The 15,388-nt window shown below is 38.8% G+C and overlaps 1 protein-coding gene and 1 non-coding gene across 4 annotated transcripts in view; both read right to left on the minus strand.

The window, feature by feature from the left end:
* The window catches only part of LOC138051552 (serine-rich adhesin for platelets-like), a 124,734-nt gene that overhangs the window by 30,977 nt on the left and 78,369 nt on the right, over positions 1–15,388 (minus strand). For 2 of the 3 annotated variants that reach the window (XM_068897778.1, XM_068897779.1), the window contains exon 2: positions 4,345–7,340. In XM_068897778.1, coding sequence (XP_068753879.1) covers positions 4,345–6,942 — 2,598 coding nt within the window. In that variant the 5' untranslated portion in view covers positions 6,943–7,340. Of the gene's footprint in view, positions 1–4,344; positions 7,341–10,191; positions 10,267–10,717; positions 10,793–12,089; positions 13,351–14,347; positions 14,401–15,388 lie in introns of all 3 variants that reach the window. The other variant, XM_068897777.1, reaches the window with a different exon arrangement.
* Positions 2,321–2,393, minus strand: Trnat-ggu (transfer RNA threonine (anticodon GGU)). Its single transcript has one exon. It is a non-coding gene; the product is annotated as a tRNA-Thr (tRNA).

Below are 15,388 nucleotides of genomic sequence, written 5' to 3' on the forward strand. Positions count from 1 at the left end.
ACTCCATGTAATCCACATTAACGTTTGGTGGACGAAAGAATACCCCCAAAAGGATATTTGAAGCCGTGGTTATTGGTCAACTTGCACCATAACAATTCGCAACTGGGTTCAAGATCTGATCTCCTAACAACCATTACATTGTTTTCAAAAGCAAGACCCCAGCTCCTCTTCATTCAAGGCGGTCTCTTCTGTAAATCGCAAAATCAGCTGTGACCACTTCGTGGTCCAAAACACTGGGATCAAACGAGGTCTCTGTATCAGCAAGTACATCAAATTGTGTTCTGCAAATCCTATGGCATGAAAGTCTTGAAACTTGCTTTCAAGTGATCTAGCATTTGCCAGGAGGCATTTAAGGCCTTTGTGAGAGTTAACGTTTACATTCGTTTCCATATCAACATGGCACCTTTGGTCAACATTGTAATGAGTGTTAGAAAAAACAAAGTAATTGATGTGCAGGGCGGAAAGATCCAATTGAAGCATTCCACTTGCTGGAACTTACATTCTTTAGGCAAGGCATTTCTACACTTTGCGTGCCACCAAGAATCGAATTTGTCACAGCATACAGCTCGATGTTTTTTTGCAATCGTCTTACTGTACACAGAAGATTGCTCAGGACGAGGGTTAACACAAATATCACCACTAAGAACAAGACATCTCAGGTTGAAGGAACAGTAGGAGTTGGCATCATACCAGACTTTACAAGAAAAGTACCTGGTATTCATTGCAACAAGCAACGATCACAAAATGACGAACCAGTCTCCGGTAGCAAAGATGGTGAAAACTTGTTAAAGCTGGGTGGGTATTATTGGTTTTGTTGTTTCTCAGGTTCGACCAACCACTAGCAGAGAGGAAATGTGGTGAGAAAGCGATAATACCTAACTGACTGCCATGGCTGCCGATGACCCATCCACAGTTGCTGGCTTCCAAGGTATTTTAGCTAGCTTAACACCATCTACGAAAAACCTTGCTATATTGCCACTGTACATGGTCTCTGTTTTCATTTCATTAAATGTGTAAACCCATCTTCTCTGCAAAATTGTTATAGCATGTCAAAAGCAGGTGCAAGGCCTCTGGAGTGTCACTACATGTAAATACTGCAGACGAATTCTGTGGAGACTTCAGTCTTTGCTTAAGGCTTTGAAGATCAAACAGATCACCATCATAGTGGAATGTGATCTGTACACTGCACATGTTCTACATGTAATTTTCCTGAAAGCCAGCCACAGTAGGGCTGGCAAAGAGCATTGCTGCAATCTTGAAGTCCTGTTTGACACCATTAATATTGAAAAGACTGAGGTAATTCACTGTCCACAGTGAGTCTGGAGTTTGCATCTGTGTATAGTTTCTTGATGATTCTAATGAACTTTGGGGGAGAACCTAAGTTGCCAAGGCAACCCTGACCGTATCTACAGTGTATTTTCAAATTCACTAATAAATAAGACGAGTTTGAGCTGGCCTGAAATTCTGAACAGATCAAACATCACAATGAACTTACATCGCTGAGGTTCTCGTCATTTTTAAGATTTTAATACCGCAATATCTGTAATACCTTGGCAAAACCAAATCTTTTACAGTGCGCTGGGAAAACCGTGAACACCTGAAATATGTCTGGAATGTTATTTCTGTCCAATCACACATCCGAAATTCCATCACTAAACTGCAGAGTGTTTACTGCTGTTGTGCAGGAAGAAATGTGTTGGCTTTAAACAGAACAGTGCATGTATTTGTCCTTTCACCGATCAATGGTACTCCGAGGTAACTGATGCTATCAGCATGTGGCCCCTGTATCATAATGGTTATTCAGTTTGTGGTTTTGGCACGTGAAGTCTTTAAGATTGGCTTGAAAGGCATTCCTAACATATTTTATGCGTTCACGGCTTTCCTGGTCACACTGTAATATGGTGCGTTCTTTTTGCTAAAAACTTTGCAATCAATCCGATTGCTCAACTGATATGGGCCCATCTGTTCAAAAGGCAATTAACACTAATCCATGATTTAATACCAACCGAGCTTTGCCCTTCAAAAATGAATAATGTTATTTTATGCTGGAGGAAAAAAATGAAGTCCAACTCAAAACTGATGGCTAGAAATCTCATGGAAACTTTTTCAATTAGCAAATAAATTAACAGGAAAGTTTCCAGTAATCTAGGATTAGCTAAATCAGGCTTTGAACAACTGATACATGGTCAACGAATGAAATGATACATGAAAGGAATCGTACATGTATATTGAACTGCAGATATGAAATCAAGTGAAGCTATAATCCTTGCAGTTATGAACACAATTTTAGCAATTGTGTAGAGAAGCCTGAAAAACTTCAGGACTTCAATGGGGTTTGAACCCGTGACCTCGCAATACCAGTGCGACGCTCTAACCAACTGAGCTATGAAGCCACTGACGTCACACGCTTCTCTACACAATTGTTAAAATTGCGTTCATAACTGGGAGGTTCATAGCTTCACTTGACACATGGTCCTTAGGCTGACACATCTGTGGTGTCAGAAAATGAGTGCATCACTTGCCTGTGAATCATTATTACCATGTTGGTTGAACTGTTCACCAACACGTTGTGATTGGATTTGCCTTAGTCTTACCCCATACTACAGGAAAACTAGCCCCTGGATCATTAATATTTTATTTCATGAATCATCATCATGAATCCTTATTGCCCCCATTGGGGCATAGGGCCACTAATCATTTACTTGGCAACCCACTTCGTTTTTCCCTGAAATCCCCATTTAAAACCACTGCTTGTGTCGTGCCGTTAAAAAGTCAATTAAGGACATGGGTTAAAACCTAACTGAAATAAAGTGTACAACCTTTTTTTAAAAAGCAAGTTTTCTAATTCACCAGTAGTCCACACTTTTCAATGTTTGGCTAATTCTCTTCCCACAAACTGTGAAAATATTTTTCTGGGCAAATCAGTGTTCTTGACTGACTGATTGTGCCAAGACATTACTTTGGCACGAAGCAATAAGTGGCACAAACCACAAGTTGTTAACGGCCAATTTCAGGTCCATGCACCGCCCTGTGGCCCCTTCATGGACTCGGTCCATGGCCTACCCACTGTGGAAGACCCTCCATTTTGTAGAGTTACATGCAGAAAAATCTTCAAACAAAAGAGAAAAGTGAACTTTGCACTTACATGGAAAACCATCCTCACGGGCACGAAATTTTACACAAGTGCTTGAACCTATATATCATTTTAAAGTTTACAGAAACGAAAAATGTTTTTAACTAGTGAAATTGAATATATGATGTACTGCGATCAGTAAATGCAAAATGAAGCGATTTTTGTAAATGCAGCACACTCACATCGCATTAAGTACGACAAAGTAAACAATGACTGCATAACACTTAGCAGATGTTTGCCTTCAAAAGGGTGTCTGGGAATTGTTAGATCAGCTTTCCAAAAAAAGTTATTATAATTCAAAGTTCAGTGACATACATTTCTTGGATTGACATAGCGTTAGGAATTATACTTGTATCTTCAAAACGAAAAACAAATAAGCTAAAGCCCAACACCCTTTTAAAGGCAAACATCTGCTACAGGTGTTATGCAGTCATTGTTTACTTCATAAGGCCAAAATCCCACACAAGTCTGCACATTTATAAAAATTGCTTAGTTTTGCATTTACTGATCACAGTACATTTTAGATTCAATTTCACCAGTTAAAAACATTTCCACGTCATTTATGGTTTCTTAAGCTTTAAAATAATGTATAGGTTTAGGCAATTTTGTAAAATTACACGCCGGTAAGGATGGTTTTCCGCAATGCACCCGCAAACCTGTTCCGTAACCTTAAGCAACTGTCTCTTATAGACAACTATACCACCTATTTGGTGGCTCAAAAGGGATTCGTCTATCACCCGCACTTCAAATATACAGTCATTTTACTCATAGAGTCCTTCACCAGAACAAAAGCGCCCAACAAATTGACCTTCTACACTGTACTTCATAGCTCAGTTGGTAGCACATTGCACCAGCATAGCAGAGGTCATGGATTTGAATCCCACTGGAACCACCTGAATCATCAGGTGTCTATCAGAGACTCTGCTTAACTTTCCCAGGTAAGTGTGAGGATCACTTTTCTCTTTCATCTAAAGACTTTTCCGCTTGTAATGCTACAAAGTGAGGGGTGGTACACAGTGGCAATCCATGCACCGGGTCCACAAAGGGGTCCATGGACCTGGGGTGTATGTTTTGTATGTGTCCCCAATTTCCGGACAAAAAGTAAGTGGAATATGCCTAAAAAATTGGTTGCATACACTATAGCTATCTGCAAAGTAGAAAACAACACCAGAAAACTCTATAATAGGTTGAAAACATTAAAAACATTTTACCTGATTCTCAAGTGTGCTGACATGGCACTCTTTATCACAGTCAGATTTCAAGACCTGTGCATTTGCACAACCAAGGGACGTTTTGTTTGAAGAGAATGGTTTCTGATTACTTGATTCACTGGAGCTGCCCCTACTAGTCACTGTATTTAAAACATGTTTAGTACTGAAGTCTAACTCTTTTTCTGTGAAACAGTCACTTGCACAAGCGTTGGAGATCACTCCTTCTCCTTGAGGACTAGTGACGGATGATTCAGTCTTGACTGCACTACTGCAATTAATATTTGAAGATTCCCTGATGCCAACGGTACTGTGACCTTCACAAGACAACTGTACAAAAGGCTTAAAACAGATTCTGACAGCTTCACACAGAGACAACATCACATTTTGTAGAGCAGATTGCACGGAAAAACAGAAACCATTTGACTTTGACTCATTCAAATGACGGCACTTGACTTTCAATACTGGTAACTCCTTGTCCACAAAAACACAAAAGTTAGAATACCTGCTATGCCGAGAAGTGAAAAAAGCAAAATTCATGTATGGCGAATGACCATCAGTAACCTCGACAGCTTTTACATCATTTAGCAATGGTTCTTTATTTGAGTTTAACACCAAGTAATCAAATGCTAGTTCAGCAGTGCGCTTGTTGGAAAATTCACAAGAGAGGTAAGAGACACGAACAGCAGGCTCAGGTGATGAATCTCCTAAAGCCCATGAAGTCAAGTAATCAAAATCTGTACATTCGTTCTGCGGTTCATCCAACTTTAACTCCACTAAAAGAGGAAGACGGTCAATTTGACTACACAGAGACAATGTTCCGAGTGGAAGTTCAAGATAGAAGTCATCCGTCTCTTCATAACACTTCCTGAATTTGGGTTGCAAAAAGAGTGTGCTGACACTTTCCCGGATCAGAAAGTCCAAGTTCCTTAACTCTTTCATCTCTTGAATTTTACGAAAGGTCCTCCAAAACAGAATGCAAGATGAATTCTTGAAACGTGATATCATTACCTCATCATCATTTGAGAATTGTGAGCTGAATTCTGGATCTGGGAAAATCAAAACATAGACATTTGGCCCAGCAAGGCAAGATATGTGACTGACAAAACAACAGTATCCTGCAAAGTCAATTATTCCTTGTTCTTCAGTGTCACTCTCCTCTGCAAATCTCACAAGGGCATCAAGATACTTCTGCCTGTCATCTTTTCCTTTTTTCATGGCCACAAGACTGACGAGGGAAAACATCTTGGCACTCTGATAGAGAGGCCTTTCTTTAAAATAATAACCAGTATTAAATTCAGTGAACAACTTGTCAACTTCATGCATAAGATCATGATGGAACCAATAATTGCAGGATTCTATTATAGGAGAGTCCTTCAATGCATCAACAAAATACTTTTCAGCTTCTTCTTTGTTGCCTAAGCATAACTGAAAGAGACCAGTCACACCCTGACACAGCTTGATGACAGGATGTTCAGGTTGAAGCCCAAGACTAAGGTAAATTTCAACAGCCTTTTTCACTTCGTCAATAGCTGCACCTCTGTCAACTTTCTGCAGAATCAGTCCAGCTTGGACATGCACACTTCCCGTTTTTGAGGAGATTTCGGCAAAACTATACTTAAGCATTTCCACTGCTTTTTGCACTTCATTTAAAATCTCTCTGGTACACTCAAAATTTCTCTCTTCAATTTGTAATTGTGCAAGCTTAAGGGAAATGTCCACAACTTCAAAGTGCTGACTGTTTAAATTCCTAAAAAAAGACAAAGCTTCAGTTAGGTTTGTGGAGGCATCAACTAAGTTATTGTTCAGGAAGGCACAGAAACCCAACAACTTCTTGCAATGTGCAACCACATGATTTCTCTCAAAGTGCTTGATCAAAATTGCATCAGCTTGCTTCAGGTCATTTTCAGCATCACTCGTCATTCCACAACCATGTTTAAAACGGCCAACTTGAAAGAGCATCAACCCATACAAGAGATGCTCTCTTCCACCCATCGAAAGGAAGGCAGCTTCCAGCTTTCCAAATAACTTCAAAGCTTCCTCACAAAGACCATTCCTGTAGCTAACTTTTGCAGCTGCGAAAACTGTCTTTATGAGGTCTGCATTCACGGACTGTGCATCTGGCTTCTCTAGCAAAATAAGCAAGTAAGAGCCACAATCCTTAAGCTCTTGTTCTTCAATCTTCTCACCAGTTTGCTCTTTGAGCTCAATTTCCATCAACCATTTTCTAATTTCAGTTTTTGAGACTTTTCTTGCACCAAAGTTGTACTTTCCACCAATCCTGAGAATATGGCAAAACTTTTCAAAGTTTCCACACTCAATCAAAAGATCAGCAGCTCTTCTCAAAACCTTCATAGGAAGATCGGGGTCTTTTGTTGATCTCATTGTGATGTCATGACACAAGTTAGCTGCATCATTGCAAAAATCACATGCCTTCTCATATTCTCCAAGGATCATGTACAGAGCTCCTAAGTTCAATGTGACAATAGCATTTTTCAGATGGTCCTCCTCTTGTTGGAACCATTTTTTGGCTTCAGCAAAGCATTGCTCACTTATTTTATACATTGCTTTTAAAGTCAACATCACTCCAAGATCATTCATCACAATACTAGCATCAGGAAAGTCATAGTTTTCAAGTACAATAGTTTGCACTTTTTCTAAGCATTCTATGTTTCCTTGTTTGAAGGCTAAAGTACCAAGGGCATAAAGGCAATTTGTGGGGCTGAAACTGTCATCATCATATTCACCAGACAAAAGATTGAAATCCAGTAGGGTGTCATCCAGATGTCTTAAAACCTTCTGTTTGCAATAACGTAGAATAAGAATAAGGTCATTTCCCCTTTCTTTTGTACCATCAGCTGAATGGCAAGATCCTATGTTAATATCCTGGCAAAAGTTTGCTCCTTCTGGCCATTTACCTCTCAGTGATGATGGGAAAGGAAGCTCCAACCTTTTCAACAGGGTAGACACATCCACGTCGACTGGCCCACTAAGTTTACCTGCAAGAATGAAAAAGTGCATACCAGGTCACAACAATTACAACAATAAAGTGACAAGGTTTCCTGAAGTCAGGAACATGCTGTTTCGTAGGACTCCTTGTACTTGAGTCGAAGTGATTTCTTTTCGCAAAGTGCATAAATTTTTTCACAAATCTTCCTTCCAACAATGGCAAGCTCGTGGTTCCTGAAAATCTTGTCTGCTTAACTTGAAATCCAGAGACTTTGGATAAATGTGGAATAGCTTGCATTTCTGTGGGAATTAAAGCAATGCTGAGTGCCACATTGTTATACCGGGAGACAGAGTAATGAGAAAGACCTCTCCCGGTATAACAAAGTGGCACTCTACATTACTTTCCTACAGAAATGCAGGCTATTCCACTTTCATTCAAAGTTTCTAGATTTCAAGTTAAGCAGACAAGATTTTCCGGAAACACTAGCTCGCCGCTGTTTCAAGGAAGATTTGTTAAATTACGAACTTTATTCTACTATAGCGAGTAAATCTGCCTTGAATGATACTACATCAGTCCGCAATAAAGAGGATGAGCCAACAAGCTCATTTCAAAGAGTGTGGTTAAACAAATTCAAGTGGCTAGAGTGGTATTCAGATACTGCGCATGCCCAGTTGCATTCATCTTCACCCGAAGTCAATGGGGGCAGGAACTCTCATAGAACATTTACAGAGCAAGAGTCACATTTCCTCCAAGGACAGTTTTATGATCGGTAGCAGTAATAAGAAAGCACCAACGCAGCAAGATTAGAAGTAATTCCAGAAGTTTTGGCCACACAGAAAACAGTCCAGCAGAAAGAGCTCCAGCCAGAGCTTGAAGTCAAATTCAACATTGTTTATATACAGTAATAACAAAAGAGAACTCCCATTCACAAAGTACAAGCCACTACTTTTGCTTACAAAAAGAATGGAATTGACATCAGTCCAACCTACAACATTGACATCAAATGTACAGAATTTATTTCTGACATTTGCATCTAATATCAATTACCATGAAGTTGTGTATCTATTTTCAACTATATTTTCTTTGGCTACAAGTGTACAATGAAAAGGAAACAAGATGAAAACTTTTTTGTTATCTCGAATGGTCTTTAACATGATGATAAAAGGTAATAACAATTATTTTGTTGTTGAAACTGAGAATTCAAGTTGATTTAAAAACCCAATTAAACCACAACAATATCGCTGTCTCAAACAAAAAGCCTTAGTTGAAACAACAAAAAAGTTTTCATCTTGTTTTCTTTTCATTGTAAACTTAGTTGAAACAACAAACACAGGATTGAAATAAATGCAAAAAAAACTGAAGATAACACAACAATGTGTACTGGTAAGTTCTGCTTTTCCTTTGGAATAGGTGTCCCCAGTACTTTAAGCTGTGCTCCTAAAATGCAAGAAATATGCACCTGGTAGCACAAGTGCTCCCAAAGCCAAAAATAAACTTTGAGCCTGCTGTTTTTGTAACCATTCCTCCACAGCAAACCTACCCCTTCCTCTATTTTCCCTTTTACTGATGTTATTAAAGTGACAAGCTCTGGGAAAGGATGCTCATGGCTTGGTTGCAGAGATTTGTCAGCCAAGGGGGCAGTGTTCTATCTAAGGGCTCAGGTTGTCCACAGTCCCTGAATACTCTAAGCACACACCTTGTGTAGTTATTTGAGGTAGTTCAGCTATGAATATGCTCAGTGTATTTCAGGTGTTATGCCCAAATGACAAGGATTAGTATTATGAAACTTTTTACTTAAATGAGAATTTATGCAAGCTGTTCTAAATAGGTTCCTTTTAAGCCTTGTTGAAATCATTCCTGTAACAGTATAATTCCCTAATAATGCAGCTGCAGCAAAATTAAGAAAATACCAGAGTACCGGGCTGACACGAGGAGATCCAAGGAAAGATTGAGACAAAAAAGAGGAAGCACCGGGAATGACTATTAAGTTACAGTACCGCTTGAAACTACCGGTAGTTGTGCATTTGCCACAGTTCTGAGCAAGTGAAACCACGGATTCAGTCTCCAGTTTGACCGAGATAAAACCTCATCTATGATAGCCGAAGGCCGACATTTCACCTAGATTTTTTCTGGTTGATTTACGCCGCCGTTAAGAGAGGATGTTGTATGGCTTTCGCTTCTGTCTTTTTTAAGCGATGTAATTTAGAGCAGACGCTATCAAAGAAATCTGCATATTTTTGCAGATCGATCACATCAATAATAGTTAATATACATGTACAGCTGTATGCATATTTATCGTATTTACAATCTGCGATGGTAGGCACATTCAATTATAATAAAGTCCCTTTACGCTATTTCTTGTTTTTCTTATTCTAGCAAACGTCAAGATTTCTAAAAACTGTTCAAGATCTGTTCAATATTGATGGTATAGAGATCAGCAGAAATTCTATCAAGAAATACTACATGTACATCTTATTTCATCCCTATGCATGACACTCTAGCTGCCAAGTTTGTAAGACAATTTCTGGCATTTTAAGACACATACACATCAACCACCATTCAAAGAGCTTCTCAGGCAGTTTTAACTGCCTGAAATTTAAATTTAAAAATTTTAAAAATCCTAAATTTAAAAAACCCTAAATGCAAGGATGGCACAATCGGTTAGTGCGCGGCCTTGGTGCAAGAGGTCGTGAGTTCGATTCCTGAATCTTGCATCCTTGTTTCGACTTCTTTCCTTTCCGTGTAGCTAAGTAGCTTTAAATACCCATAAAACGGAGCACTGATGGAGAGGGGAGAGTAAATGAGCGCACCGTAGACCTCAGGTTTGTCAGTTGAATGACTGTTATGAGTTATCGACGTTGAATAAGGTTACTTTACTTTACTTTACTTTATAGCTTTACCTGAATATATCTTGGACTCTTTCTCGTCTTCTATCGCTTCCTTTCGTGAAACGCCATGATGGGTGAAAAAGATATCTGTACAAGTGAATATACTTAATAGTAAAAATCTGAAACACCTGAGTAGCAGAATTCAGCCTTTTTTGTCATGTCATATCCTCAAGCAAAATAATAGAAAGAGCTAGTGAGGTTGGTAGTTTTATATATATATATATATATATATATATATATATATATCAATATATTATATAGGAAAGGTTATCATAAATTTCAATTCAACGAATGCTCATGGTGCCCCCATCCATCAGTGCATGGTCATCTAGGTGTCTTATGAACTCACAAAGCCTGACCAAACAAAGAAAGCAGTGTCATTATGTATAATCTAGAAATTGAACTACACTGTATAGTGATTTTCTTAAAACGTAGTATAATCTTCTGTTTCAGTTAAAGAAATTTAGGCACCTACTGTATGCGATAATTGTCCTTCCAATAGCCGATTTGTACTTGTAAGAGCTCTAATGATTTTTACCTTTTAGGTCCTCACTGTCTCTTATATTTAATCTGCCTTGTGCCTCTGATGGGGTCTGACGGCTGTAAGAAGCAGCTGTTGAGATAAATTGTTGCAAACATTAACTTACATGTAAGTCAGTTAATCGTTCACAGTAAAGAAATCAGCATTTTTTTACAATTTCAATACGAGCTGACTATCAAAGATAATCTGTGATACCGACTTCTTTTCACTCTGATCGAAACTCGATTGCGTTGCTTCCGGATGTAGCTGTTGATGTGAAATCGGATAGGGTAGAGTTTTTTGACAGGTTCTGAGGTGAAATGAGAATTGCAAGCAAGGAGACAGTGAAACTGATTGAATTAAATCGAAGTGACTAAAAGGAATCTTTTGTGAGTTTGAGTGTACCCCACAAGTACAACTCTCAGGACTGGTAATTAAGGTTTAGCGTCAGTGAATTACATAGATTTTTGGCTGCCTTTTACATCAAATTTTGAGTTAAAGAAGCTGCCATTTATAGCAAAAGTGAACAATAACTCCCATGTTCGGCTGTTTGTAACGTGTCGGCCAACTGTCGGCCGACATGATACCGACAGCCGGCAGACATCATTAATGAAGCCAAAAATTAAGCCAAAGCACTAAAAGTTAAAAACAGTATGTACCAATTTTTTTATGTGCCTATTTCCTAAATTGTATTTTTACACTAAAATAGGCTTGTTTGCTGAGTAGCAAAAAGGAAGTTTTTCAAACGCCCAAAAATGCATTGCAAAACCATACTGTAGTTTACAATACTTCATGTATGTATTATTAACCAGGTTTCGCAGGCAGGACATCAAAATTTTATTTAGGGGGTTGGGAACTAGGAAAAGTTTTCAATATGAAGGACAAATGAAATTGAAGCTTTTTCACTAGCCAATGCAAGCAAGGTAGGCAATAGCCTACTGAGAGTAGCCTATTGAGAGTACATGGTATTAAAGGTATCTCTTTGCTATTAATTTTTCCCTTTCGACGTAGTTGTTGAAGCGATTAATAAGTGTTTGCGATCATTTCAGTGTATGACTTACCGACAGGTCACTGACAGATTACCAACAGACTGTTGGCCAACTGTCGGCCGACACTTCAGTCTGCAACACAATGAAAACTGTCGGCCGACTGTTGGCCGACAGACGTCTGACGGTCAGCCAACTGTTGGCCAACAGTTGGCTGACTATTGGCCGACAGTTGGCCAACAGTCGGCCAACAGTATCTTTTGGGAACTGTTCTTCACTTTTACCACCAATTGCAGTTGATGTCTACATGACAGAAAGGCAGTTCACCAAATTTCTAGATTTAGATTTGAAACAATTTTTATAAAAAGATATTGAAGTACATGTACAACACTGTCAATTCATACCATTCACGGAGTAGAGTATCTTTTTGAGAAGACCTTCGCACTGATCAGACCAGCTATATTTCACTTTATAGGAGTCACGCAAAACCTTAACCTCATCAAGCCTTGTCTGCCTGTTTTTCTTCCAGACGTCCTTGATAGCTTCTGTCCATGCACTGGGATCCTTTGAGCCAATGACAAATGAGGAACCAAATGGTACATTGCTCAGAGCTTCTCCAAAGCCAGAGTTCTTGCTGACGATCACAGGTAGCCCAGCTGACAGAGCCTCCAGACCTGTCAAACTAAACCCTTCTGTTCTGGTGGGCACAAGTACAAGATCCACCTCAGAGAATAATCGCTTTAAGCTTTCTCTTCTTTTGATATAGCCTCTCACCCTGAGGCGATGTTTGGGAATACCACATTCAAGCAATCGATTTTCAATCTCTTCATGTTTTCCATCAGGAGTTCCGACAAAAACAAGACGAGTGTCATGTAATGCTGCAACAGATCTTGCTGCAATGCCAAACCCTTTTAACTCAAAATCTTCAGCATCTCCATGACCAAACACCAGGACACTGCATTGTTTTCCTTTCTTAGGAACTTTCTGAACACTGACAAATTCATCAATAATACCAGGAGTAAAGTCAAAAACAGTTTGATCCTTGTGATAGCTGCGGAGATATTTGCGAAAGGCCTCTGCTAACTTGGGCCCAACTCCTACAACGAAATTAGCCATCTTGCACAGCTCTACTTCAATATTATGTTTTTCTTTGCCCAATGAGATTGGATTCTCGTAACATTTGAACATGCCCAGTTCCTCTGGCTCAGCGTGTACTACTTGAAGCCACATGCATTCGTGAGACTCACGAATAACTTGTGCCCGGTGACCAAGTTTCACACCATGACCAACAACTACATCAATCTGCAAATACACTGGGGGAAAGCTAAAGGAATCCATTTCTGCAAACCCAACCAATGGTGTTGCCTCAAGAATCTTTATGCCATGGCTGACAGCTACTTTCCTATCCTCCTCAGAGCATTTCGGTAAAAAGTAAGTGATTTGGACTTCTGGGAATTTGGCCAGATGTATGGCTAACTCTCTGCTGATTGTGGAACGTCCGCCTTTCCTAGATCCCCACTCAGAGGCCAAAATGGTCACTTGAACTTTGTTGGGGTCATGACAAGTTTTTGAGATTGCTGCCATGAGGCTGACGCCATAATTAAGTGTGCTGTTAAGGCTGCTGCAGTGGGTTGGATGAACTTCTAGCCAGAGCTATCTGGTGTCCTTAAGAGACACTCACACACAAAAAAAAAATTACTGGATACTTTAAAGACATGAAAGAGCAAAAAAAAAGGCCACTAAGAGAACTTCAAGAGAGATGAGAATGTCAGAATGGCCCAGGGAATGGCAACCTCCCATAACACTGGGGGACGAGCGGCTTTGCTACTGAATAACAGCTAATTAAATTAACTAGAATTTTTTTTCAGTCCTTCCCCCTTGCTAAAAACTTAACTAATTCATACCTGAGCAACCAATGTTTCAACAATAACTACATGTAATCCTTTGGTAAGATAAGAGGGGCAATTAGGGGGAACGATTTATTACTACTAATACTAGTACTAGAAGGAAATGCTAACTACATGTAATCTTGAAATCCACTATTGTCTGGGATTGGTTTTCTTTGTGGGGGAGATCTCCAAGAGAATACATAAAACATTTCATTTCATTTATACACTTTTACAGAAAAGCAAATCAACAGAAAAGACAGACTTCGTTTTCTGATAGTAGCTTGGTCCAGTTTCATGGATTGACTCAACACTGTTCACACAATTTTTGCCTTCGAAGCTGCTGCCTTTAATATGTAATAGGTCACTATAGCAATAGGAAAGCCATGTATAAACTCTGTATCTTGTACTGAAATGTACGTTTATGTTGATTTTTACATGCAATTTTTCTGCAAGCGTACGTTGCCATACTTACTGGAATTCAAATTGGCAACTGGAAGCTTGATGTGTTCCCAATGTGCCCTTTTTATGAAATTTTGACATTTACTGCTGTCCGCTGCCTTCACTTCAGTGAAGTGACTTCATAAAATAGCATGAGGGTAGTGCAGAGGGTTTCTCAGTTTCCCAGTGGTATTTGATCCAGTATTAAAACAGTGTCATGCAGGCTTTTTTTCTTTTCTTTTTAATGTGTGGATAATCCTGTTTTGAAGGTGTTCTTTTGAAAATGCACCACATAATATTTTTGACAATAAAATCATACATGGTTTGGTACATACCTGCAATAACTCTTAATTTACTTCAGAAAAATCTGGGTTTAACAAGTTTCCCCCTTTCAAGAAAACAAAACCGAAAATTAACAAGCAGTGTAAGATTTAAACACTTCAACAGGGGCCGCTTACGAAACCACGAAAAAGCGAAACCTTGAAACACCAAAATAAGACTTAAATTTGTATCCAGATTCTTAACACGTCCAAAAGCTGCTGAATTTGTTTCCTTGTGAGTTTTGGTGTTTGAGAAAAAAAGTAGAAAAAAATTGAAGTTTCAGTGTTTTGTTTCAGTGTTTCGTAGTTAAGTAATGCCGATCTCTACGGCAGAGACAAGAAGGCATTCAACTTCAAGATGTCTTACTTAATTATGTGAGTTGCTACTGTAATTTAAAAGTTGAGTAAGATATGCTTCAAAAATACTGTATCACCGAGAAGCACTAAGAACTGATATATAGTGAAATATGGAGAATAAAGAAAGGCCATGTACTTCATAAAAATGTTTATCTCTTGATTACAGAAAAAGAATGGAACATTCGATCTAACATAACAATGGTATGCAACCAGAGTCTTTCAAGATAGCAAAATTAGTGCTGTGATGTATGAACTATTTTTGGTGAAGAGTGTTGACAGTGGGATTTCTAAAAGCAAGTTTCTTCTCAATAATCAACACTTTAATTTTTTTATACAAACAGCAGCATCCCACATAAACCCCACCAGGCATCTTGTTTTATTATAGGACTGACTGCCAAATAAGGAGGAACTAATTTAGTTATCATAATCAAAATAACTGGGTTTCTAATAGGATGCGGAAAAAAATGAAAGATTATTCGGAAATTTTAGCCATATTATACGTAAACATATGTTGATTATGCAGAAATTACACCGGATTATTATATTTAAACAATTTCTGAAACTAATAATTAGGCCCATCCAATGTATTTACATGCTTATGGTAGATCAGGACTCGAAATTGCAACCAATACAGTCACACTTGTGGCTGAAAATTTTCGCCAATTTGCGACCAGTTGACATTTTGCCAAAACTTTTGCT

This window comes from Montipora capricornis, chromosome 6 (assembly GCF_036669925.1).
Source record: "Montipora capricornis isolate CH-2021 chromosome 6, ASM3666992v2, whole genome shotgun sequence".
Taxonomy (NCBI): domain Eukaryota; kingdom Metazoa; phylum Cnidaria; class Anthozoa; order Scleractinia; family Acroporidae; genus Montipora; species Montipora capricornis.